Source organism: Nothobranchius furzeri, chromosome 6, assembly GCF_043380555.1.
Source record: "Nothobranchius furzeri strain GRZ-AD chromosome 6, NfurGRZ-RIMD1, whole genome shotgun sequence".
Lineage (NCBI taxonomy): Eukaryota > Metazoa > Chordata > Actinopteri > Cyprinodontiformes > Nothobranchiidae > Nothobranchius > Nothobranchius furzeri.
The window spans coordinates 75,737,122-75,764,360 of NC_091746.1; the positions used below are offsets into that span (position 1 = coordinate 75,737,122).

At 42.7% G+C, this 27,239-nt stretch overlaps 1 protein-coding gene across 8 annotated transcripts in view; it reads left to right on the top strand.

The window, feature by feature from the left end:
• Positions 1 to 2,101: 2,101 nt before the first annotated feature.
• Positions 2,102 to 27,239, top strand: part of rilpl1 (Rab interacting lysosomal protein-like 1) — a 26,174-nt gene continuing 1,036 nt past the window's right edge. The window contains exons 1-9 of one of the 8 annotated variants that reach the window (XM_054744743.2): positions 2,102 to 2,621; positions 9,264 to 9,411; positions 13,246 to 13,364; positions 13,768 to 14,013; positions 14,881 to 15,045; positions 17,825 to 17,875; positions 17,951 to 18,105; positions 19,652 to 19,744; positions 21,908 to 21,995. In XM_054744743.2, coding sequence (XP_054600718.2) covers positions 2,334 to 2,621; positions 9,264 to 9,411; positions 13,246 to 13,364; positions 13,768 to 14,013; positions 14,881 to 15,045; positions 17,825 to 17,875; positions 17,951 to 18,105; positions 19,652 to 19,744; positions 21,908 to 21,995 — 1,353 coding nt within the window. In that variant the 5' untranslated portion in view covers positions 2,102 to 2,333. Of the gene's footprint in view, positions 2,622 to 9,263; positions 9,412 to 13,245; positions 13,365 to 13,767; positions 14,014 to 14,880; positions 15,046 to 17,824; positions 17,876 to 17,950; positions 18,106 to 19,651; positions 19,745 to 21,907; positions 22,002 to 27,239 lie in introns of those variants that run through there. The other 7 variants (XM_054744744.2, XM_054744741.2, XM_054744742.2 and 4 more) reach the window with 7 other exon arrangements.

The window sequence follows — 27,239 nt, forward strand, 5'->3', positions numbered from 1 at the left end:
GTCTTGTGACTCCCGTTTAGACCACAGCAGAGGCGTCAAGTGAGAAAACAACACATAGGATTAAAACAAGAATGCTTTCAAATTAAAAGCCTTTGAAGATAGTCAGATTAGCCAAGAGAATCTGCGCAGTTGTCTCTTAAAAGTAGAACAACACATGGCTTATATTAATTTTTATTGTATATATGTTTATGTTCTATTAAGAATATTTCCTTATTTAAATATTTAAACAAAAAAATCTACCCCAGCTCCACATTATCCTTTCACAAAGATTTATTTTTGCTCATTTATTAAAGTTTTAAAGGTTGGTAGCGTGAAAATGTATTTTAAGCTTCAAATTGCCAGTTTAGATATTTCAATTAATTTTTACAGATATTTTCATATTTTCTTAACCACTAATGAGCTGATCCATAAGACCACTAATATTTTATTTATTTTTCATTAAATAATGTATAGACTGCTTTACATTATTCTATTAGTGTGAACAGTAACTATTATTAGTATTTTCTGTATTTTATTTAGGCTCACTGAAGTCTGCATTTTATTCAGTTTTACTATAATAAATATAATTATATATATATATATATATATATAAAATTTATAACATCTAACCATGTTTTGAGGAGAATTATATATAAATACATATGTATTTATATATAATTGTCCTCAAAACGTGGCTAGATGTAAATAAATTATCACTGAATATGAATAAAACTAAATATATGATATTTGAAAATAAAAAATGGAAAAAATGAGGACTTTAAATGAACTAATTCAAATACTGAAATTGAAAGCATGTCTGGAACGACTGAAAGACCTGTTCAACTAAGGCTTTACTTTTATTATGTTGCTCACTAATTCAACCTTGCTCGTCATATTGTATAGAAATATTTGGTTCAACAAACACATAAATTAAATAAAAACTACTCAAAAAAAGCAATTCGACCTATAAATAGGAGTTTTTATTATGTTCATACGGATCCGTTGTTTTTAAAATCACAGATAATGAAATTAGAGGATCTATACTATTATAAAATTATGCAAATTAGGTTTAGAGATAAATTAATGTCTCTTTCTGAGAAAGTACAAAGGTTTGTTTGCATAGAGGGAGAGTAATTGTGATTTCAGAGGTGTATGTATGTTTATAGTACTACTAAGAAAGGTATTAAAAGGAGATGTATCTCTATAATGGGAGTAAAATTCTGGAATGAGGCTAAAATAGAATTTAAATTAGCAACTACACTTTCAGTTTTTAAAATACTTATCAGTAAAAATAGTTTGGATTACCATTAATTCGAAGTTGGATGTGTTTGTGTTTATAAATTTTCTTATCATCACATTGAGGGAATTAAAAAAATTGATTAAGCAAGTAGGTTAGGCAATATTATAAGCTTTTGCTTCTGCCAACACCTGTTCAGTCATGAAATGTTCAAAAGTTAATGTGACTGCTTGGGAAATGTGTAGATACTAAAATAAGAAGTATAAGTATATTCAATTCAAGTTTATTTATATAGCGCCAAATCACGACAAGAGTCGTCTCAAGGCACTTCACATTGTAAACATTCCAAAACAGATATATGAATATATATATATATATATATATATATATATATATATATATATATATTTGTGGATGTATGGAAATGTATGGATTTATGAGTATGATATGTTACTGTCAACATTAATTACTTTTTTGATGATGACTGAATAAAATTGATAATTCATTCATTTATATATATATATATATATATATATATATATATATATATATATATATAGTTGTGATGTGACGGATTTACACATATGAAATATTAAAAGTAATAATTTTTGATTAATGAAACAACTTTAATTCAAATTAAAATTGACTTATTTAGCAGCAGCTGCAGGACAGAGTAAAATCAGTCTGCATGTGAACTGAACTAACATCAGTACTGATATACATACAATATACAAACAGATATTTAAACAAAGAAAATTATTTGAAATAATCTCCCCTGTTTTGTATTGAAGTCCACACCGGAATTGCTGAGCTTTATTTTGAAAATATTTCCGGCAGTAACGGCTAGCCTTCAGGAGGACAGCCTGCCCTGGCTGCTAGGCAGACTCTCCGGTAGGACAGCAATGGGACGGAACCGATTTTTATCCAGAACAGATCGAATTGAACCCAGAAACGAACCGAGACACATGGATAACCGGTATTTTGGTGTTTTTATGCTGCCTTGTGGATCATTTGGGTCGCCCCGGCTAAGTTAAGGCAGCAGCGCGGAAGTTCGCCGACTTGTCCCTCGGAAGTTTGCCGTGGCGAAGGGAAACCGTTGGGGCCAGAACATCCCGTCATGGAGGGCTTCGGGTCGGCCCTGGAGAAGAATGCGGCTGACCTCACGGTGATGGACGTGTACGACATCGCCGCGGTGGTTGGCCAGGAGTTCGAGCGGATCATAGACCAGTATGGCTGCGAGGCTCTGTCCAGGCTGATGCCCAAAGTGGTGCGGGTGCTGGAGATCCTGGAGGTGATGGTGAGCCGCAGCAGCATGAGCCCGGACACCGAGGAGCTCCGGCTGGAGCTGGACAGGCTGCGGCTGGAGCGGATAGAGCGGCTGGAGAAGGAGAGGAAGCACAGACAGGTGCCCCAGCCGATCTACTATTAACCTACAAGTACATCCTGTAAATAAAAGTAATCACTTATTTAGTGGAAAACAGTAAAGTGGTTGTAATTAAAAGCCAGGGGCTCTGATTGTAAAAATAACAATTTTATTTTACGTCATGGTAACATAGATACTGCAGTCATGTAATTCAGTCTAAATATTTAGAGTCGAATCTGAATCCATAAAGTGACAACTACGTGTTAAAAGCCTGCAGATAAAATATAGTAAAGATTTAGTCATTTATCAGGGGCGGATCTACTGGGGATGGGGATGGGGATCCAGCTGCCCCCTACTTTAACTCATTCGCTTCCAGCGTTTCTCACTGTTGCGCGCTAGAATGATGTCGACGCCAAAACAACCGAAACGAAGCGGAGACTGACCTCTTCTTCCGGCTCTTGGAGAGTACAGACGCTTTTTTTCTCCTCTCCCTCCCTCCTCCTCCCAAGTAGGGTTGTCACGGTAACCGGTATAACGGTAAACCCCGGTAAAAAAGTTGACAATAAAAATAACCGTCCAGTTTTTAAAAAACTATATTATCTCGGTGGGTTTACCGTGGCCGCGGTTTTGGCGCGCTGACCCTTACCAGCCACCGTCGCTTCAGCTGAAGTTCCCGCGGCGCGCACACGCACTTTTTAGTTTGCAACGGCACCAAAACTTTGAAGCTGAAATAATGGCCGAAGGAGGCGACGGCAGCGCCCAGGACATCCATCAGCCCTCAAAGAAGACTCAATCGGAAGTATGGGCATATTTTGGATTTCTGAAAAATGCTGAGGGACAGTTAATAGAAGACGGCTATCCCGTTTGCAGAACGTGCAGGAAGCAAGTGTCTGCAAAAGGCAGCAACACTTCGAATCTCATGGCACATCTGCGTGACCATCACCCACGTCTCTACAGCCAGTGCAAGGTAAGTTAACATTAGCATTTTAGCTGAAATGCATGACGTGAGGACTTTTGGTTGAGGGAGAATGCAACGAGTCACTACATACTGCAGCCGCAGCGTCCTCTGCCAGCATTTAAACCGTGTCACGGACACCCTGCATCTTATTTGTTGATGATGAAGAGAAATATACAATTAGTTCCTTGTCATTGATTTGTTTACTTATTCATTGCCATTTATACTTGAACATTTGGATTTGATTACATAGTGTAGTAGTTATTTTAGTAATTTGTTTAAAGTGGCTATTTATTTTAAATACATATTTTTTAAGGTTGACTTGTACAGTGCTCAAGTCAAGTGTGGACTGGAGTTTTAGATTTTCATTTTGATAATGAAGAAAACAAGTAAAAGAGAAAACAAGTGGTGTTTCTTTGATTTGTTTACATATTGTTTATGTTTTGAATGTTTGGATTTGTATAATTTAAACCTGCACTGACTACTGTAACATGTTCCAGAAAAAGAAGCTATTTGTTCCTTTACTTGTGAAAAGTTGCACTTTTGCTAAGGCTTTGTGTTATTTTAGGTTTAATAAACATTGTTAAACCTTTTCAGAACTATTTCAGTTTGTGTAGAACAGGACTATCAATGCTTTCTGAACATATGCAACACCGTTTAAAAAATACCGCGATAATACCGAAAACCGTGATAATTTTGGTCACAATAACCGTGAGGTTAAATTTTCATACCGTGACAACCCTACTCCCAAGGCTCATTGTCCTGTGTTGTGCACGGCGCTTTCTGCATTTTTTCTGGAAACTGGAAATTATTAAACATGGATCTGGTCAGTTGGTCTCTCAACGCGATTGACAAAATCTTTTCAACAGTGAGAACGGGAGAAGGGGCTCCTGGTTGCCCCTCTGGGACACAGCTAGCTGGGTATATCATGGACTCCTGGAAGCAGTGGAACATGATCTGCCTCTCTCAACTGTCTGTAGAGGATTCTGAAGATGTTTGGATATTCGTCGTTTTGGTGTCGGGATTCCTGCTGTTTGGCCTGAGCGGTTACCTGAGCCTGAGATCAGTGGACAGAGTGGTCTCCTTTAAAAAGCAGCTGAAGACTCACTTGTTCAAGCTGGCTTTTGTATGACCTTCTTCACCTCTCTCTTTATTCTGCTCTCCCCACTTATTCCACCTTCCTCAGGATCCACTGGTTTCCCTCTTTCCTGTTCACTCTCTCTCTTTCTTTACATTTTTTCTTTAAAATCGCAATTGCTTATTTTTGCTCATTTTAAATATATTTTTAAACATTTTCTAAATGCTTTTTTATATTTTTATATTTTTTTATTTTTTGTTTTTGTGAAGCGCCTCGTGATTTTTATCTTGAGAGGCGCTATAGAAATGTTATTTTCTTCTTTTTTTCTCTTCTTCTTACTGGAAAATAAACGAGCTTTCGAGGAATATTGGCTCAATCCCGGAGCTCAGGGATGGATTACACCGCGCTGTAAACTCACAGACTCATATAATTGCCGAGATGAGTCGTAAGCTTGGAACTTTGGCTGAGATTCAGACTCTGGCACAGAAGGTGGATTCCATCAAGGAGCGAGTGGACGGATCAGCATGGATTGGGATAGATTAATTACGCCATTATTGGACCTGGAGGTGTTGAAGACCAACAGAACTCTTAAGCCCTTTTCAGATAGACATTCTGGAACATTTGTGGACAATTCAATCCGGTTTTTAACCGGAACTGTGTTTTCAGACACACTACTTTTGTACCGGAACTTGTCCTTTCGGCTGCGTTCACACAGCAGGGAAAAGTTCCAGATGTCTTGACGGCAGCGGGGGGGTGGGGGGTGGGGGGGATCGGACTTATGTTATGAAGAAGAAAATATCATTTCTATAGCGCCTCTCAAGATAAAAATCACGAGGCGCTTAAGCATAATTCTGCGCACACAAAGACGCATAGGAGACATGGATGATGAAGCTCAATGGTTAAAGGAATCACTGAAGCGGTGTGAAGCGCTCCGTTGCGCGTCTAGGCGGTACCGTAGGAGGCGAGCTGCCGTGGTTCGCCGCTTGCTACAGCAGCGGGCTATCTAGGTGCGCACAGCGTCCCCCGGTCCCCCCCCCCCCCCCCTGTCCGGAACTCTACCTCACCAGTCTGACGCAGCCATCCTGTCCGTAACAAGTCCGGACCTGTTACTAGGGGCTTCGTCCGGTTAAATTCCGAAACACATTATCCGGATGTTTGTATTCAGACACAAAGGTCTTACGGACAGAGTCTGGAACATTTCCGTTTTTCATGGCCTGTCTGAAGGGGGCTTAAGACAGAGAGGAAGTTATCTCTGTCTGTCCCCAAAACAATTCTTATCTGAATCTGGTGCCCTTGAGCCTGTGAGGCTGAAGTGAAAACTCCCCACCTCAGAAGAAATGTGGAATGCTGCCGTCGCCATGGAAACTCTTTTTCCCTTTCCCTGCCTGGGCGGGACTGTGACCGGTGAAGGCCGTGGAACCGTATCTAGGATTCAATGTGCTCTCTAACCCATTATCTCCCTCCCCTGTCCAAACGGAGGTGATGAGCGCTGCTCCATGTGGCTGCATGCACTGAAGTGGGTAGAGTCCCAACCCTACCTCCCCACCTAGTGGACACTTATGTTGTGTGATGTCTGAAGTCTGTTGGATTTCTGTCTGAGGTGTTTTTTTGCATAACAAAGCTGCCCTCTCTGTGCAGGGTAACTCTGAAGTGCCTTTTTTTCCCTCCCCCTGACTCAATCCTCATATAAACCCTCTTGATCTATTACGGTAGCGCGACTCGGGTTGCGAATGACCACAGTCACCAATTCTTGTCATGTGTCTATGTATGTATGTCTGATCTCAGAATTGTGTGTACTGAATCCCTTTGCGATTAATAAAGTATTTTTGAATTTGAATTACTTCAGGAAGAATCCGCGTGTTTCGAGCGTTATCCGTTCTTTCATAATCCGACGTTGAATTGTGATCGGCAGAAACTTTTCTGATTCGCCCCTCACTTTTTTTACAGCAGCGACCCAAAACGATCTCCTAACACATGGATGTTCTGCTTCTTGATCACGTGATGTGTGACGTACACGGATGAAGATCAGCTTTAGAGCTGAGATGTTTGTTCTCACGGTGCGGGGGCTCGTCCGACGCCCACGCAGTAAAACTTGCAAATGATGACTTAAGTCATCAATGGTAGTGAATGAGTTAATGTCCTTAAAATACACCTCTCCTAATATTAACGATGAAATCAGTCCTGTACAGTAATTTAAGCTGATTTTCTAAATATATCTGCATTTATTTTTTTGTGTAACATCTGTATTTTCACATTTATTTCAAATGTTTTCATGGTTTTCCTAGACTAAATAATCACACAATACATAGTTTTAAGGTGTTTTTGTGAGTATTTTGATGACTCCATTTATGTTTAGAGAACTTTAAATACTTAAAAGGAGGAGGTCTGCTCCGTCTAGACCTGCAACCTGCAGCTGTTAGTAACTCTTAATAACTGATTTAAAAAATCATGTTTTAAATTAGGGCTGCACGATATTAGGAAAACCTGCGATATTCGATAACAATTATTAATATTGCGATGGCGATATTACTTGTGATAAATAAAAACTTAACTCAGGAACAAAAATAATCAAAAACAAAGAAATAAAAAAATCATAAAAATGAGAAAAGCAAAAGATGTGAGGAACGGGAAAAAGAAAATGAACAAGAAAAGGTGATCCGTGGATCCCGGGAAAAGCAGAATCAGCAGAAAGAGCAGAACAAAGCTAACTCAGGTGTTTGCTAACCATCAAAATGAAGTGCCGTTCGCCTCGGGGGCGGGCGTCTGACCTATGAGAACCCACCCAGTTGGACAAATGGGTGAAGAGCTCCATTAGAGTTGTTCAAAAACATCATGCTTCTGTTTGACTGACAGAACGCGTTATGTGTAGCAAACATTAGAGCCGACCATTCATTACGATATTTATCTGTTGTTTGCGATGTGCATATTGTGCATGCTGATATCGCGATAACGATATATTTACGATATATTGTGCAGCTCTATTTTAAATATAGATGTAGTAAAAATGTAGGTTTGAATTCCTCTAATGTTTTTACAGCAAATTTTTCACAAATATCAGCATCCAGTTGAAGAGCAAATATCTTTGAGCTTTTTGCAAAAGTTATTTTTTTTTCTTTATTTAAAATCCTAACAATAGAAACACGATGGTGTTTTCAGAAGTTATGACAAATGTCTTATAGTAGTAGTTATGGAAGAGTAAAACCACGTTCATCGTGGTTCTAATCCTCTTTTATAGATATTTCTCTAAAATGATTGTTTTCAGAACATCTTGCCTGGAACAGTCACACCTCTTTTGCCTCCTTGTAAAAACCCCTAGGTCAGCCACTGCTTTACCGTTAAAGATCCACCTTAAATAAAATGACAATGAAAATCCTTTTAGGTGAAGCTATAAACATGAAGTTAAAGCTCATCAGTTACAGAAATCTGATTATCAGTGCTAACGGGGTTAAAAGTCTGGCCTGAAATGGTATCAGGTGCTAAGTTATTGATCACCATTATCTATAAAGTCATCAATACTAGAATTGATTGATCAGAACTTGGTGTAGGATTCAGAACGCGTAAAAAGTGAAAAAGTCATGTTAATTCAATTCAAGTTTATTTATAAAGCGCCAAAACACAACCCGAGTCGTCTCAAGGACCTTCACACAGTACACACTCCAACACAGGTCAGCTCACTGAGCCAATCAGTAACAAGTTTCCTATATAAGGAACCCAGCAGGTCACATCGAGTCACTGACTAGTGTCAGAGTCTTTACAGCAATCCTCATACTAAGCAAGCATGCAGCGACAGTGGAGAGGAAAACTCCCTTTTAACAGGAAGAAACCTCCAGAGAATCCTGGCTCAGTATAAGCAGCCATCCTACACACACACACACACACACACACACACACACACACACACGCACACACACATTGAATAATTCCCATAAAAACTATTTAGAGTTTGTCTCTTCAGAGTCGCTCTGGCGTCCAGATGTCTGGAAGGGCTCCGAGTGAAACAGCTGTTTAGTACAGAAACCACATTCAGGATGTAAATAGTTGAATCTCTTTTTCCACTGCTACAGATTAGATTAGATTAGAGTGTGAGTGAGTGAGGCTGCCTGAGGCTACAGCAGACGTCAGATTCCCGTGATGGTGACTGAACCAGTAGTGGACCATTCAACCGGGCCTCATGACTGATGAAGTGGTGCTTCTGCAACGGAGAGGTTCCACTGAGCCATCAGGGTTTTCTCATGGAACGCTGCACAGAGCAGTATTTTTAGCCCAGATCTATTTTTATTGGATTCAGTGTCACCGGCTAAAAACTCTGCTCTGCTGAGCTCCGTCGGTTATTGGGTCAAACCGGAGCTCTAGAAAGTAGAACAGCGCAATGTTGCGTACTTTTAATACCACTTTACAGCAGTGTGCATGCCTGACATCTGGGTGAACATGAACCCGTTTGTTTTATGATCCTCAGGCGCTAACTTGGTCAAACCAGCATTTTTTATCAACACAATACAATCATAACACCATTTTTATCACCCCACTTGGAAATGCATTCAAATCATCTTTGTGAGACTCTCCTGCTGCAGTGAGCTTAGCCATTACATTTGTTTTCTGACGTTCTGGCAACTGGGATTTATTTATTTTGCACCTAATAATCTGTATGCAGGAGCTGGAGCGGGTGGAGGACGTGTGGAGGGGAGAAGCTCAGGATCTACTCTCTCAGATCGCCCAGCTGCAGGAGGAGAACAAGACCCTCCTCTCCAACATGCCCATCAAAGACTCGATGAATGAAGAGGAGCTGCAGAGGCACGAGGGTGAGGATGTTTGTGTCCGGATGCTGGAAAAGAAGTGAGAAAATGCAAACGCTGGTGATGTTTGCCACAAGGACCTGATGGCATTCATCATCACACACCCAGACACTTTACAATAAGGATTTTTGTTATTGGGTGTGTCCGAATCCACGGGAAGGATTTTTGCAAGAGCGCGTTTTGAGGTCGATGACGTCACAGCGCAGCGACGAGTACTGTCCCAATTCCAAGAATACTCATTCTCACGTCCTCAAACGCGTCCTCGCTCCGCCCACATTTCGAGGACGGGTCTGTTGTATCCTCACAGAACAAGGCTATCCCAGCATGCTTTGCGCGCCAGCTGTGAATTTCAACAGGAAGAGAAAATGGGGAGAGCTACGAAGTTTTAAACGTAAGTTTGTTAAAAACTAGCCGTAGAAACCTAAAAAGCTTAAAGCGGTTCAGTTTATAGCGGTCTATTATCGTTTGTATATTTGTTCTTTAAATTACATTTTAGCCAGAAATCAGCCAGAACCCGTGTGTGTGTGTGTGTGTGTGTGTGTGTGTGTGTGTGTGTGTGTGTGTGTGTGTGTGTGTGTGTTGAATTAAACTTGTCATTTGTTTTAAGGACAATGGAGCAAAGAAGAGTTTTTATTAAGCTTAGAGGTGAAGAGTGAAGCTGTTTACACACAACCACAGAAGTTCTGCTGTGAAAAGTAGTTTTACATTCGGGGATTTACACAGCTGACACGTTTTAATGAAGTAAAAAGTGTTTGTGTGAAGAATATAATTTTTATCTTCTCATGTGGATAAATGTAAAAATGTGTTTATTGCCTTTTTGTCACCTGTGGTCTGATTTTCTCTGTAGGACTGCAGGTGTCCAGGGTCAGGAGAGGCTTTACCTGGTGGTCCTCCTGGGAGAGAGGCCTTCTACTGTCATCATGTTAATGTTATTTAGCTGTTTGATATTTGAACACGTTTATTAAAACAAATACTAACTGATAACTCTTTCTGGTCATTGATTTTATCACCAGTTTTATTATTACAGATGTTTTTGAACATGTTACATGAACAGAAAATGAAAAGATGGTAAGGAGACAAGATTATTTATAATAGGTTACACTTATTTACAGATCAGAACCAGTATGGACCAGTTATGTACGGTTAAAGCAGGATTAACCTGAGTGACTCTTCCTGGATCATTTATTTAAACTGAGTGAGCAGGAAGTCTTTAACAGTGCAGCTGGATCTGCTGCAGGAGGATCCAGACGTGGATGGAGGGCTGGAGCAGACCCGTGGCTGGACGTTTCTGGCCAGAGGAACATCATACAGGACAGTCTGCAGAGAGAGCTTTGGGACGCTTCCTCTCACTGTCCACTCCATCGTCCATCTACAGGGCCTGCTGGGCTGGCTCAGACGACGGCTGTTACATCTCTGTGAATGACTTGCCTGTTAACAGTAGTGGTGGTCTGCTGGTACCTCCTGCAGGACAGAGCACCACTGACCTCCTCCACACACATCTTCCTCAGGCTCATCCTGCAGACCCACAACTTCACCAGCACAGAGGCAGATGTGCAGCACAGTGCATGCTGACCTGTAATAGATTAAAAAAGAGGGTTTTTATAGAAAAATGTAAAACAAACATAACCTGCATTACACTGGTTCTGTTCAGTTTAAAGAAAAGCAGCAGGGAAAACTACAGAGAATTTACATTTTTAAGACCGATCTAATCATTATTAGGCTTAAGTTGAATAAACAAATGCACACTGAAGACACTTCAATGCTATTTTATTAAGAAGCCTGTTTTTTAAAGCATTTTACCCTCATTTGATGCTAAATAAGTTCTACGGTCCAATTTACATCAGAAAACATCCTGCTGCATTCAACATTTATAATGCATTTGGTTTATATGAATTACCTACATGATAATACTCTGTAGTAATGTGTTGTGTACGTTTAACAAGTTCATTCTGTAGCTTAAAACATACATGAAACCATCTAAAGTTAAAATGTAAGTCCTGAAAGCTTCTAGAATAAACAAAGTTACTTTACCTGAAAACGGTTGTGAACAAACGCTGCTGATGGACGTGAAGCTGCTGTAGCTCCTTAACATTCCTGCTCCATTTTCGCTAGCTTTAGCATTTTTCCTCTGCGTGTAGCTGCCACCACGGCTGTGACGGGACCTACGGGCCACCGTAGAGGTGAAGGCTAGACCGTCCAAATTCAGAGCCGCTGGGTTCCAGTCTTGTGGGCCATTCCCATCTGTACCGGGTCGGCCCGGGTCGGGTAGCGTAGGTTGTTTATGGGCCATTCCCATCTGTACCGGGTCGGCCCGGGCCGGGTAGCGTAGGTTGTTTACATATCTGGGTGGCCTGGTATTTTTCCGGGCCAACCAAGGCTCATTCTCAGCCCTCTTCTCGAGGGGGTCTGCTTCAGGCCGACCAGGGCCAACACACCCACTGCTGGCAGCAAATTCACACCTTCCATTAGAGCAAGCCTCTGATTGGTGGGTAGAATCTGCCCACATGGGCTTAAGACAAGGATGTGTGGAATCAACCGGGCCAGGCTGGGGCCGACTGGGGCTACCCGGCCCGGGCCGACCCGGTACAGGTGGGAATGGCCCATTAGCGGTCTGACCGGCGAGGTCCCGTACTCGTAAGCATCCGGCCACGGATGCGGACGCACCCATTGTTTAGTAATATTTGATCATTTTTGACTACTAGATTAAAGCTTTTTGTGTTCTAAAACAAAAGAAGTAGTTAGCTTGCATCAGTGTGAAACATTTATTAAGAAATGCAGCTGGCAGCTTCAGCCTGGCGAGGTCATCAACCTGCAGGAGTCAATGTGCTCTGCGCTCCTCCCAAGATCTCCCTCCCACCTGTGGCTACAGTGGTTGAGCGCCGTACAGGGCTGCTCTCGCTGGGGAAACAGGATCCCAGCCCCCCCCCCCCCGCCTATTGTGATGTTGTGTTGCTTATCTGTTGAGGTGTTTTTTTAGCAGAGCAAAGCTGCCCTCCTGGGGGAGAGTAGCTATGAGGTGCCTTTTTTCCCTCCTCCCGAATCCATTCCTCATACTATCCTTTTCTCTCTCTTACGGTAGCGTGACTCGGGTTGCGAATGACCACAGTCACCAATTCTTGTCATGTGTCTTGCCCAGTATGTCTGATCTCTGAATGGTGTGTACTGAAACTCTAACTTCCCGTCCCTGGGACTAATAAAGCTTTTCTGTTCCAGAGTAACATGAACTTTCTCTTCTCAGAGTCAGAAGCAGTTGTTCTCAAGCAATCAGTGATGTTTGTAGGCTAGGCTTTCCATAAAGTAATAATTAGTCATCAAGGGTTAAATGGGCGTGTTTAGCATCGTCTGTTTCCAGTCGTGTCTCATGAATTCCTCCAGATATTCTTCTAAACCTTAGATTTTAAACATCATCAGAGGTTTTTGTTTTGCATCATTTTTGATGCAAAAATGCAGAGCTGTTGTTACACTCCATGTGCCACACACACACACACACACACACACACACACACACACACACACACACACACACAAGGCCTTCTCTGTCTGACGGCGAGCTAGTCTCATCCCTTCGTTGTTTCACACAGAGACCACAGTCTCCCTGGTGCTCTGTAAACAGACCAGCCTCAGTCCACACACACACACACACACACACACACACACACACACACACACACACACACACACACACACACACACACACCTGCAAGACTTGTAAACAAATGAGCCTCTGCTGCCGACATTCATCCACCAATAAAAGAAGATGACTGCTCCTGAAACAAATCCGGCTCGTCTGTGTGAAGACGCTCCCAACACTCCGCTCCTCTGTCTGTCTGTGGTCTCCAGGTATGACTGAGAAGGAGAAGCAGGTGATGTTGAGGCTGAAGGAAGTGGTGGATAAGCAGAGAGACGAGATCCGAGCCAAGGACCGCGAGCTGTCTCTGAAAAACGAGGACATAGAAGCAGTAAGGTGTTCTCTGACGAGGACCAGGCTGCTTCTGTCTGAGGTCATGGTCGATCCTGACGTTTGACTTCAGACGGATCGACCTGGATGAAAGGACCAGATGCAGCACCTCCAGCAGGTGTCTTGTAGCACTAGGTGGTTGGGGGAGCTGCAGGTGAAAACAGGTTTAACATGAAAATAAATGATGAAGAACAGGTCCACATCATCAGCTGATGCTTTAGTTACTCATGTTTTCTTGTGTTTTCTGCTCACTTCAGTTTAGAGTGACTCTAAAAGAGCTTCTAATAGATTATTTGGCTACGTGTTTCCGGCCACGCGGACTCCACCACCACCCAGGAGCATCTGCTCCGGTGTGTCGGAGGTCCTGTTGCTGCAGCTCCTCTACCCTCGTTCTGTTTCTGCAGCTCCAGCAGCAGCAGTCTCGACTCATGAAAATCAACCATGACCTGCGCCATAAGATCTCCGTGGTGGAAGCTCAAGGGAAAGCTCTGATTGGCCAGAAGGTGGAGCTGGAGGCCGGCGCTCAGGCACAAGCACAGGAAGTCGGCGCCCTGCGGCAGGAAGTGGCACGCTTACGGGAGCGTCTTCAGGTAGAGGCGTCCACACAGAACCCAGAGGAAGCCCCGCCTCTGCCTCCATCACCAGCCGAGGTGAGGCGATAGAAAAATCTCAATTTAAATCATAAAAGGCCTCAATACTGTAATAAGCCAGAACCTTTCAGACTGTTAATGTAAGGGAGAGAAACTTCAGAGTGGTTTTGATGAAGCCCCTGAATATCCCCGTAAGTTAGTGTCTACATGTGTGTTTGTGGTTATGAGCAGACGTGTTGAAACATTCTTGTTGGACTTGACCCCAGGATGCACTGAAGCGCCACATTTAGCTTTTGGTGATGTTTAGGCCAGTAAATAACCATAGAACTCCATGAAAATAAATATCCATGTAAAATAGGAAATTAGAGCTTCTTTAAAGATTTTCTCCATGATTAGCTGTGGTCTCCTGTATGATTGAAGGCCCTGTGAGTCTTGGTCTGTGGAGAAAAGCTCTGGTGCTCCCGTTTTGGGACTTAGAAGTTAGCTGGTGGAGAGAGGGCAGAAAACAGCAGGATTACGAGTCTTACTCATTAAAATTCATGATTTGTAAGCTAGCCTCTGATTGGCTAACAGCAGCACAACTCTTCTGCTGCATGGTGTTCATTCTTGGGTCAAAGATGCAAAGTTGGTGTTTTATCTCCACAAATATCACAAGCCTGGAGGAGTTGTGCCGTGTTGTGGAGTTGCTAATGGTTAGCTTCTACTCGCTGAGACACACTACTCTCTCCTGGCTGCTAGTCAACACAGCTGAGGTGGGCGGGGCCATGAAGGCTCATTCTTAGATCAACACAACCGAGGTGGGCGGGGCCATGAAGGCTCATTCTTAGATCAACACAGCCGAGGTGGGCGGGGCCATGAAGGCTCATTCTTAGAGAGGATTGAACAGACCATGCCTATGGCTCAGTAATAAGGTGTCTTTCACTCCAGCAGCCAGGTAGACCTGCTGCAGGTGGGCTGGTGCCTGAGGGCGGGTCAGACAGACCAGAGCCCACCCAGCTGATATCAGGTGGTTTTGACCCGGTTCTGCAGCCTCCGATCAGTCCAGAAGGACAGGAGGACGAGGACGACGAGCTCCAGGCTGCGTTTCTTTGGGTAATGCAGAAATTGCTTGTTCGTGAAGCAGAGTGGTGTGAAGCTTTTCTAACTCCAAATGGCCTTCGGGGCTGCATGGTGCTGCAGTTACTACTGCTGCCTGACAGTAAAAGGTTGCAGGTTCAAATCCCAGCTGCAGACTTTGTGTTTTTTCCAGCAGCACAGACCAAAGACATGCATGTCAGTTAACGTGTAAGTTGTTTTAGATCAATAAACAAACAAAAGAGAAGCGGGTGGACTAAGCGTGACTCGTGTGGTCTGCATGGCAGGTACTAATAAGAGTTGGAGGGTTTGATGCTTCTGAATATAGACCAGTGAGACGACCAATTCAATTCAATTCAATTCAAAAATACTTTATTAATCGCAGAGGGATTCAGTACACACAATTCTGAGATCAGACTTACATACATAGACACATGACAAGAATTGGTGACTGTGGTCATTCGCAACCCGAGTCGCGCTACCGTAGTAGATCAAGAGGGTTTATGTGAGGATTGAGTCAGGGGGAGGGGAAAAAGGCACTTCAGAGTTACCCTCGATAGAAAGAATAGCTTTGCTATGCAAAAAAACACCTCAGACAGAAATCCAACAGACTTCAGACATCACACAACAGAAGTGTCCACTAGGTGGGGAGGTAGGGTTGGGACTCTCCTCACTTCAGCGCGTGCAGCCACATGGAGCAGCGCTCATCACCTCCATTTGGACAGGGGAGGGAGATAATGGGTTAGAGGGCACAGTGACTCCTAGATACGGTTCCACGGCCTTCACCGGTCACAGTCCCGCCCAGGCTGGGATAGGGAGAAAGGGTTTCCATGGCGACGGCAGCATTCCACATTTCTTCTGAGGGGAGTTTTTACTTCAGCCTCACAGGCTCAAGGGCACCAGATTCAGATAAGAATGGTTTTGGGGACAGACAGAGATAACTTCCTCTCTGTCTTAAAGTTCTGTTGGTCTTCAACCCCTCTAGATCCAATAATGGCGTAATTAATCTATCCCAATCCGTGCTGATCCATCCACTCGCTCCTTGATGGAATCCACCTTCTGTGCCAGAGCCTGAATCTCAGCCAAAGTTCCAAGCTTACAACTCATCTCGACAATTATATGAGTCTGAGTTTACAGCGCGGTGTAATCCATCCCTGAGCACCCGGATTGAGCCAATATTCCTCGAAAGCTCGTTAATGTTCCGGTAAGCCAGATAACCGCTCAGGCCAAACAGCAGGAATCCCGACACCAAAACCACGAATATCCAGACGTCTTCAGAATCCTCTACAGACAGTTGAGAGAGGCAGATCATGTTCCACTGTTTCCAGGAGTCCATGATATACCCAGCTGGCTCTGTCCCAGAAGGGCAACCGGGAGCCCCTTCTCCCGTTCTCATCACTGAAAAAATCTTATCAATCGCGTTGAGAGACCAACTGACCAGGTCCATGTTTAATAATCTCCAGTTTCCAGAAAAAATGCAGAAAGTGCCGTGCACAACACAGGACAAAGAGCCTTGGGAGGAGGAGGGAGGGAGAGGAGAAAAAAGCGTCTGTACTCTCCAAGAGCCGGAAGAAGAAAGTACACCCTAACAGCACCTAAATGTTCCTCCGTGCTCATAAAGCAAAGCGAAAGCTGGCCTAGCCTCCAGCTGAGGGGCTTGTTCCGTCTGCCGGGATTCCTGAAGTGGTTCTGATGTTCACTCATCTACTGTAGCTTACGTCCCGTAGTCATCGTCACACACCGGTCCGCGTTTGACCCGTCCCCGTGGGGAGCGGTGTGTGTAAAACTGCACAGTTACCATTTATGTTAGTAAGCGAAGACAAAGGGAACTAAACCATCTGGAAAATGATTCATTTCAGCTGTTTGTCTCCAGATCTGCTGTGTAGCTGTGAGTGTTGGAGGCACACGCCACCACACTGCCTCCAGATGAGTCGAAACCTTAAGATTACATTTCTCTGCTGGTTCAACTTGACTCAGATGGATCTGAGCTCCTCTGAAGCCTTTTGGACTGATGCTGTTGAGTTGTTAGCAGGGAAGGATGACGGTTTTCTTTCCTTTTTGTCTTTTGTTTTCCTGCCTGACCGTTCTTGATGTTTCCTTAAAGTTTCTTTATTTTAACAACTAAAATAGCATTTGAACCTTAAAACTCTTATTTAAACAGATTTCTAAGCTCTGGTGTCTGTGGCAGCCACACTGCATAGGGTTCACACGGGGCAGACGCAACCATACGGGATATTTGTCCTTAGTTCAGCCGATTAAAGTCAGGCACATCTTGGTGCTGTTGCAGAATTTCATTCAGATGTATGTTTATGTTCACTAATAGCTGCATAATAAATGCTCTTAATTAGCTTTACGTAGGGGACTAACTTTAACACTGAATAAGTTCAGATTTAGTATTAAAATAAGGTGGAAAGTGTCTCTTTCACATCGGCATCCTATCGGCGATAGAAAAACCGTACCGGTCGACCTCTAGGCCACACGATGGAGAGCCAGGGTTTGCTTTCTGAGAGTTTCATTAAAACCTGTTCAGTATTTAATTAGATATTATACACACACACACACACACACACACACACACACACACACACACACACACACACACACACACACACACACACACACCAGCTAGGTGTAGGTATTATTTCTAGAATCCGGACCGTTTGTTTGCTCAGAGCTGGAGTTTTTCTTTACCAGACCCTGGCTGTTTCTGTTGGGCTGACTCTAGAAAAACTAAACTAAACAAAGTATTGGAACAAAGAGGGCGATGTCTGACTTACAGTTCAACATTTGCCACCAGGAGGCGATGTGCGATGAGGACATGCCTGCTGTGTTCCAATATTTCACCAAGGTACCCTCACTTCCTCCCTGCTTCCGCCCTTTCCTTTGACTCTCTCCTTTAGCATGTGGGATTTTTCCTTCTCAGGAGGCGTTTTGTGAGGAGGAGTCGGGCGGATTGGACCTCAAGGACCCCAACAGGCCTCGGTTCACCCTGCAGGAGCTGAGGGACGTCCTGCATGAGAGGAACGAGCTGAAGGCCAAGGTGTTCCTGCTGCAGGAGGAGCTGGCCTACTACAAGAGGTGATCAGGAGCATCTTAGCCTGAGGACACTCGTGATTGTATGATTCCTGTTACCCCCTACAGTGGGCTCAGCTAGGAAGGTGAGGAGGGGAAACATAAAATGGACGAGTCTAACGTAAGGTCACCCTCAAGGGGGGGAAGGCATGACAAAGCAAAACCAACTCAAAATGTCCTTGTCTCCACAGGTTTACTAAAGGGGGGGGGGGGGGGGGGGGGGGCAAAACCCTCACCTAGAAATTAGCCATGGTGGGTCTAAAAGACGAACCAAACTAAGATTACCAAATTAACTGAGAACGTCCAGGCACTGGAAATCCTAAAATTACTCTCCTTTGTTGAAAGGGGACTGGAAATCCAAAACGGGCAAAAACCCACCGGGTAGTTAACCAAGGTGTGTCTGAAAGACGAGCCAAACTAACTGAAACTGTCCAAACTTCAAAAATTCTACCTACTCTCTCTAGCAGCAAGCACAAAACTGCAAAAGGTTTAGACGGAGCCGAGAAGCACAAGGGAAGAGAACACCAGTTGCTGCTGCAACCCACAAACAACTTCTCTCCCCGGATCAGTCCCAGCGGGCTGTGCCTGCCGCCCTGGTGCTGTCCATGGTCCAGGAGGAAAGCTGGTTGTTTCCCAAGGGCAGCTGTCCAAGGTGCTGCACTGCTGAACAGGGAAACGGCACGCCCTGGGCCAGGAAGTGCTGCACACACACTGGGGCTCCAACACGGCGGCGGCCCTAACAGTTCCTGTGACTTTATTTCTCTCTCTGATCTCTAGCAGTGTCACATGATGTAGTAGCTAGCGTCGTGGAAATACCTCGTTGTTTTTATCTTTCAGCGAAAAACACAAACTTTTCCTTCAGCTCTGAACGTCCTGTCTGGCTGTGCATAAGTAACATTAGTTTTAAAAGTTCATCCCCAGATGACTTGTTCACTGTTAACCTGTTAGCTTTTTACGTATAGATTATATTCTTTCAGGTCAGACGCTTAAGAAGAAGGTTGAACTGAAATCACCGACAGAATCCTGCCAGTGTAACGCACTTCTGTTTTATACATTAAATGACTTTTATTTATCTTTTTATTTTATTTTTATCCTCGTCTTCTACGTGTTTTTTTCGTGACGGTATTGGAACTGACACTGCTGCTATTTTTTAACACTGCCCGTGTACGATAATCCCGCCCAAGCCTTGTTTAATTCATGTCCACCAGAGATTACTGCTGAAAACCCTCCAGATGTCCTTCAGATGCGTCGCTTTCTTAAAACGTCCGTTAGCATCTTCATAGTTTCATCCCTTTGCAGCACCGACCTTGATGTTTGAGCTGTCGTTTAAACACACGCCGTCTCCTTCCACACACTGATGAAGAAAGATTGTGATTGGTTGATTGCAGCGTGTCATATGAGCTAAGATGTTCTGCTCCAACTCAGGCTTGTTTTTCTTCTCTCCTGTCAGCAAGAAGCCCCCAGGTTTTATTCAACAGAGCACGGCTCTCTGGGTGAACTCCTCACAGATCTGGGGGAGACTCTTATTTCTATCTGGTTTCTGCCTTTGCAGCGATGAAGCAGAAGACGAGATTGAGTCTCCGTCTCCTGAACTGAGGACTCGCTCCCGGTCTTCTGCCCAGCCAGAATCTGGAATCAAACGCCTGTAGGTTTTACCTACACACACACACACACACACACACACACACACACACACACACACACACACACACACACACACACACACACACACACACACACACACACACACACACACACACACACACACACACACACACACACACACACACACACACACACACACACACACACACACACACACACACACACACACACACACACACACACACACACACACACACACACACACACACACACACACACACACACACACACACACACACACACACACACACACACACACACACACACACACACACACACACACACACACACACACACACACACACACACACACACACACACACACACACACACACACACACACACACACACACACACACACACACACACACACACACACACACACACACACACACACACACACACACACACACACACACACACACACACACACACACACACACACACACACACACACACACACACACACACACACACACACACACACACACACACACACACACACACACACACACACACACACACACACACACACACACTCTCTGCTCTCAGTTATTTACAAACTTAAAATGCTTTTTCTCTGCAGACATATTTACTTTTGTGTTGAAACATTTTAGTTCTGCTGCAGGATCTGACGTTTAATCTGGTTCTGTCTGAAATGTCGACACTGTGTTGAATATTTGTGTATTTAATTGTTTTATTTATAGAAAAAAAAGCTGGCTAGAAGTGGAAAAGTTATGAACTTCCTGTTATATCCCTGTGGCGTGAGCTTCCTGCTCCGTGGGGGGCATCGGACCCCTGAATGTCTCCATCACACCTCCCATACAAAAACAAGTGTTTGTCTCAGTCATGGTGGAAAAATAAAAAATTACATCTCAAAATCTCAACAAAACGGCGAAATCGAAGGAAAAGCCTTAAAATCTGTGATGACATCATCGTGAATCCACACTTTTTTCACGTTTCTCTCCACATTCAGCCTTTTTTCTGGATGAATGATTTTAGATTGTGGAATAGAAAGTTTGGGGGAAAAGAAGGAAAGAGATTAAAATGGATTTCATGGAGTGCATTTCACGTGCACACTTTGTGTTTTAGCTTCAATGAAAAAGATATACCAGCCCTAAACAAACGGTAAAGGGATCAGGCTGTGGTCGATGGTCAAAAGATTCATCCAGTCCCTCAACCTTCTGCTGGACATGTCTCTAGTCCATCACAGGGACACCCAGGGACAAGTTAGGGCAGGGGTAGGGAGCCCTGGTCCCCGAGAGCCACTATCCAGCACGTTTTAGAGGTTTCCCTGCTTCAGCACACCCAATTTTAATTAACAGGCTTCTGCAGAGCCTGATGAGCTACTGAACAGGTGAATCAACTGTGTTGAAGGGTTAGGCAGCAGGTTTCTCCATGCTGAAAGGCAGCAGCTTGGATTCAAACTTGCAACCATCTTGCTGCAAGGCATCAGCGCCACCAACCATTCAGCCGTAACTAAATTCAGCAAAGTAAAAGCTGCAGCATGCCCATTAGGCTGATTGGAGATTAAATCATGGGTGGGCAACTCCCCTCAAAGGCCACTATCCACATGTTTTAGTTGTTTCCCTGCTTCAACGTACCTGGTTTAAGTAAAACAGGTGATTACCGGGCTTCTGCATAGCGCCATAACCTGCTGCTCACGTGTGTCAGATATGTTAGAGCTGGGACTCAACTAAAACAAGCTGGATAGCTGTGTGTGTGTGTGTGTGTGTGTGTGCGTGCGTGCGCGTGTGTGTGTGTGTGTGTGTGTGTGTGTGTGTGAGGGACATGAAACCTGTCCACGGTGTCTCCCACCTGAATGAGCGGTGAAAGACGATTGAGCCGCCAGCGCTGACAGGAAGATGTGTCCCTGACCTGACAGGAAGTGGTTTTGACGGAGGACCGGCGGTTTTGGTGAAAGCAACTCTTGGTCCTTCGGTTTAGTTTCTTGGTGATTCATGTTTTCACTCATGTCGCTGTCATGTGTTCAGTTTGGGATCACACTCACAAACATTCACAGTTTCATTCTGATTTCCTGCCGGGACCTTCCTGGTGCTGCAGGATGTTTGGGTCGGATCAGACGCATTGATGTGAACACCCCCCCCCCCCCCTGTGCTTTGTTTACACCTCTGTGTAACAGGATCTTCACAGCCATCATGCCGATGGTGGCGGCTGGTTTGATCTCAGATGACCCCACTTTACAGCCAATCAGACGCCTCATGTCTCTTGTATGAATCCATATTTGGTCATCTTCAGTCGGGCTAACAGAACCTCATCCCGCTGCATGTTTCAGGGTTGGCTCTAATCTATTCTAATCTCATCTCACTTTTGTAGTATTCTGATTGGCTGATTGTGGGGCTGTCTTCTAACCGTGGATCCCAACAGGATGAGAGTGGATTATGAAAATCAGCCAGTCAGAATAAGTGAAGTCTGATTCATCACTGACCTGCTCACACTACTCACTCAATCATCCTGTCTCATGTTAGCTAGCTAGTTAGCTACTGGAAGGATTCATTTTTACATTTTAGATAGAGTAAAATGTCTTAATCTACAGTATTATGTCATCCATCCATCCATTTTCTTCTGCTTATCCGGAGTCGGGTCGCGGGGGCAGCAGCCTAAGTCGAGACGCCCAGACTTCCCTCTCCCCAGCCACTTGGGCCAGCTCCTCCGGGGGAATCCCAAGGCGTTCTTGGATTTAGAGGAGCTGATTCTCACTTGGCTGCGAACCGCTCCAGCGAAAGCCGGAGATCACGTTCTGATGAAACCAAAAGGACCACATCATCTGCTTAAAGAAGAGACCCGATACTCAGGCCACCAAATCGGATCCCCACAACACCTTGGCTGCCGTGCGTCGTCCTTGAGAGCAGGGGTTGGGGGGGGTACCTCTTAGGAGAAACTCTGTAGTCTGCGCTGTAGTTTGGTGCATGAGCACAAACCACAGCCAGGACCCGTCCCCCCACACGTAGGCATTGGGAGGCTACCCTCTCGTTCACTGGGGTAAACCCCAGCATACAGGCACCAAGATAGGGGCAACTAGCAGCGGTGGACTGGGACCAAAACTCGGCACTGGCATTTTTACAAACCGTCGGCCCTCATAAGGGGGAGGGGTGTTGATTGGCTTGGTGTTGTGTTTGCTGCTCACGGACTCGTCTCTGTCCCGCCAAATGTGTGTGTGAAGCGGGACAACACTCTCACTCAGCACATTCTTTAGTAATTTAACCCACCACCCCAGGGCTGAGCACGCTCTGTACTCCACCAAGGCTCCCCCACTAGGAGGGGTTCCCAGAGAGACGGACACGCTCTGTGCTGCTCCTGGTTCTCAAGTGGAGAGGAGCTCGTCCCAAAACACGAAACCAGATGGTAAAAGAAATGAAAGTACAGGAAATAAACTAGGGGTCGAGAGCCGATTATTAATATTGTTTTGGCCTATAACCTATATGTGCTGACGTTATTAATGCACCTATAACCTATATGTGCTGACGTTATTAATGCACCTATAACCTATATATACTGACGTTATTAATGCACCTATAACCTATATGTGCTGACGTTATTAATGCACCTATAACCTATATATGCTGACGTTATTAATGCACCTATAACCTATATGTGTTGATGTTATTAATGCACCTATAACCTATATGTGCTGACGTTATTAATGCACCTATAAGCTATATATGCTGACGTTATTAATGCACCTATAACCTATATGTGTTGATGTTATTAATGCACCTATAACCTATATGTGCTGACGTTATTAATGCACCTATAACCTATATGTGCTGACGTTATTAATGCACCTATAACCTATATGTGCTGACGTTATTAATGCACCTATAACCTATAAAAACTGACGTTATTAATGCACCTATAACCTATATGTGCTGACGTTATTAATGCACCTATAACCTATATGTGCTGACGTTATTAATGCACCTATAACCTATATGTGCTGACGTTATTAATGCACCTATAACCTATATGTGCTGACGTTATTAATTCACCTATAACCTATATGTGCTGACGTTATTAATGCACCTATAACCTATATGTGCTGACGTTATTAATGCACCTATAACCTATATATGCTGACGTTATTAATGCACCTATAACCTATATGTGCTGACGTTATTAATGCACCTATAACCTATATGTGCTGACGTTATTAATGCACCTATAACCTATATATGCTGACGTTATTAATGCACCTATAACCTATATGTGCTGACGTTATTAATGCACCTATAACCTATATGTGCTGACGTTATTAATGCACCTATAACCTATATATGCTGACGTTATTAATGCACCTATAACCTATATATACTGACGTTATTAATGCACCTATAACCTATATATGCTGACGTTATTAATGCACCTATAACCTATATATACTGACGTTATTAATGCACCTATAACCTATATGTGCTGACGTTATTAATGCACCTATAACCTATATATACTGACGTTATTAATGCACCTATAACCTATATGTGCTGACGTTATTAATGCACCTATAACCTATATGTGCTGACGTTATTAATGCACCTATAACCTATATATACTGACGTTATTAATGCACCTATAACCTATATATACTGACGTTATTAATGCACCTATAACCTATATATACTGACGTTATTAATGCACCTATAACCTATATGTGCCGACGTTATTAATGCACCAATAACCTATATATACTGATGTTATTAATGCACCTATAACCTATATATGCTGATGTTATTAATGCACCTATAACCTATATGTGCTGACGTTATTAATGCACCTATAACCTATATATACTGACGTTATTAATGCACCTATAACCTATATATGCTGACGTTATTAATGCACCTATAACCTATATATACTGACGTTATTAATGCACCTATAACCTATATGTGCCGACGTTATTAATGCACCTATAACCTATATATACTGACGTTATTAATGCACCTATAACCTATATATACTGACGTTATTAATGCACCTATAACCTATATGTGCTGACGTTATTAATGCACCTATAACCTATATATACTGACGTTATTAATGCACCTATAACCTATATATGCTGACGTTATTAATGCACCTATAACCTATATATACTGACGTTATTAATGCACCTATAACCTATATGTGCCGACGTTATTAATGCACCAATAACCTATATATACTGACGTTATTAATGCACCTATAACCTATATATGCTGACGTTATTAATGCACCTATAACCTATATGTGCTGACGTTATTAATGCACCTATAACCTATATATACTGACGTTATTAATGCACCTATAACCTATATATGCTGACGTTATTAATGCACCTATAACCTATATATACTGACGTTATTAATGCACCTATAACCTATATGTGCTGACGTTATTAATGCACCTATAACCTATATATGCTGACGTTATTAATGCACCTATAACCTATATATACTGACGTTATTGATGCACCTATAACCTATATGTGCTGACGTTATTAATGCACCTATAACCTATATGTGCTGACGTTATTAATGCACCTATAACCTATATATACTGACGTTATTGATGCACCTATAACCTATATGTGCTGACGTTATTAATGCACCTATAACCTATATGTGCTGACGTTATTAATGCACCTATAACCTATATGTGCTGACGTTATTAATGCACCTATAACCTATATGTGCTGACGTTAATAATGCACCTATAACCTATATATACTGACGTTATTGATGCACCTATAACCTATATGTGCTGACGTTATTAATGCACCTATAACCTATATATGCTGACGTTATTAATGCACCTATAACCTATATATACTGACGTTATTGATGCACCTATAACCTATATGTGCTGACGTTATTGATGCACCTATAACCTATATGTGCTGACGTTATTAATGCACCTATAACCTATATGTGCTGACGTTATTAATGCACCTATAACCTATATGTGCTGACGTTAATAATGCACCTATAACCTATATGTGCTGACGTTAATAATGCACCTATAACCTATATATACTGACGTTATTGATGCACCTATAACCTATATGTGCTGACGTTATTAATGCACCTATAACCTATATATGCTGACGTTATTAATGCACCTATAACCTATATGTGCTGACGTTATTAATGCACCTATAACCTATATGTGCTGACGTTATTAATGCACCTATAACCTATATGTGCTGACGTTATTAATGCACCTATAACCTATATGTGCTGACGTTAATAATGCACCTATAACCTATATATACTGACGTTATTGATGCACCTATAACCTATATGTGCTGACGTTATTAATGCACCTATAACCTATATGTGCTGACGTTATTAATGCACCTATAACCTATATGTGCTGACGTTATTAATGCACCTATAACCTATATGTGCTGACGTTAATAATGCACCTATAACCTATATATACTGACGTTATTGATGCACCTATAACCTATATGTGCTGACATTATTAATGCACCTATAACCTATATGTGCTGACGTTATTAATGCACCTATAACCTATATATACTGATGTTATTAATGCACCTATAACCTATATGTGCTGACGTTATTAATGCACCTATAACCTATATGTGCTGACGTTATTAATGCACCTATAACCTATATGTGCTGACGTTATTAATGCACCTATAACCAATAAGTGCTGAGGTTATTAATGCACCTATAACCTATATGTGCTGACGTTATTAATGCACCTATAACCTATATATGCTGACGTTAATAATGCACCTATAACCTATATATACTGACGTTATTAATGCACCTATAACGTATATGTGCTGACGTTATTAATGCACCTATAACCTATATGTGCTGACGTTATTAATGCACCTATAACCTATATGTGCTGACGTTATTAATGCACCTATAACCTATATCGTTATTAATGCACCTATAACCTATATGTGCTGACGTTATTAATGCACCTATAACGTATATGTGCTGACGTTATTTTTGCACCTATAACCTATATACACTGACGTTATTAATGCACCTATACCCTATATATGCTGACGTTAATAATGCACCTATAACCTATATATACTGACGTTATTAATGCACCTATAACCTATATGTGCTGATGTTACTAATGCACCTATAACCTATATACACTGACGTTATTAATGCACCTATACCCTATATATGCTGACGTTAATAATGCACCTATAACCTATATATACTGACGTTATTAATGCACCTATAACCTATATGTGCTGACGTTAATAATGCACCTATAACCTATATATACTGACGTTATTAATGCACCTATAACCTATATGTGCTGATGTTATTAATGCACCTATAACCTGTATATACTGACGTTATTAATGCACCTATAACCTATATATACTGATGTTTTTAATGCATACTTACACAAACACGTACATTTTTCACTCAAAGATTATTACTATTATGGTCACATGATAAACCCCCTGTAAC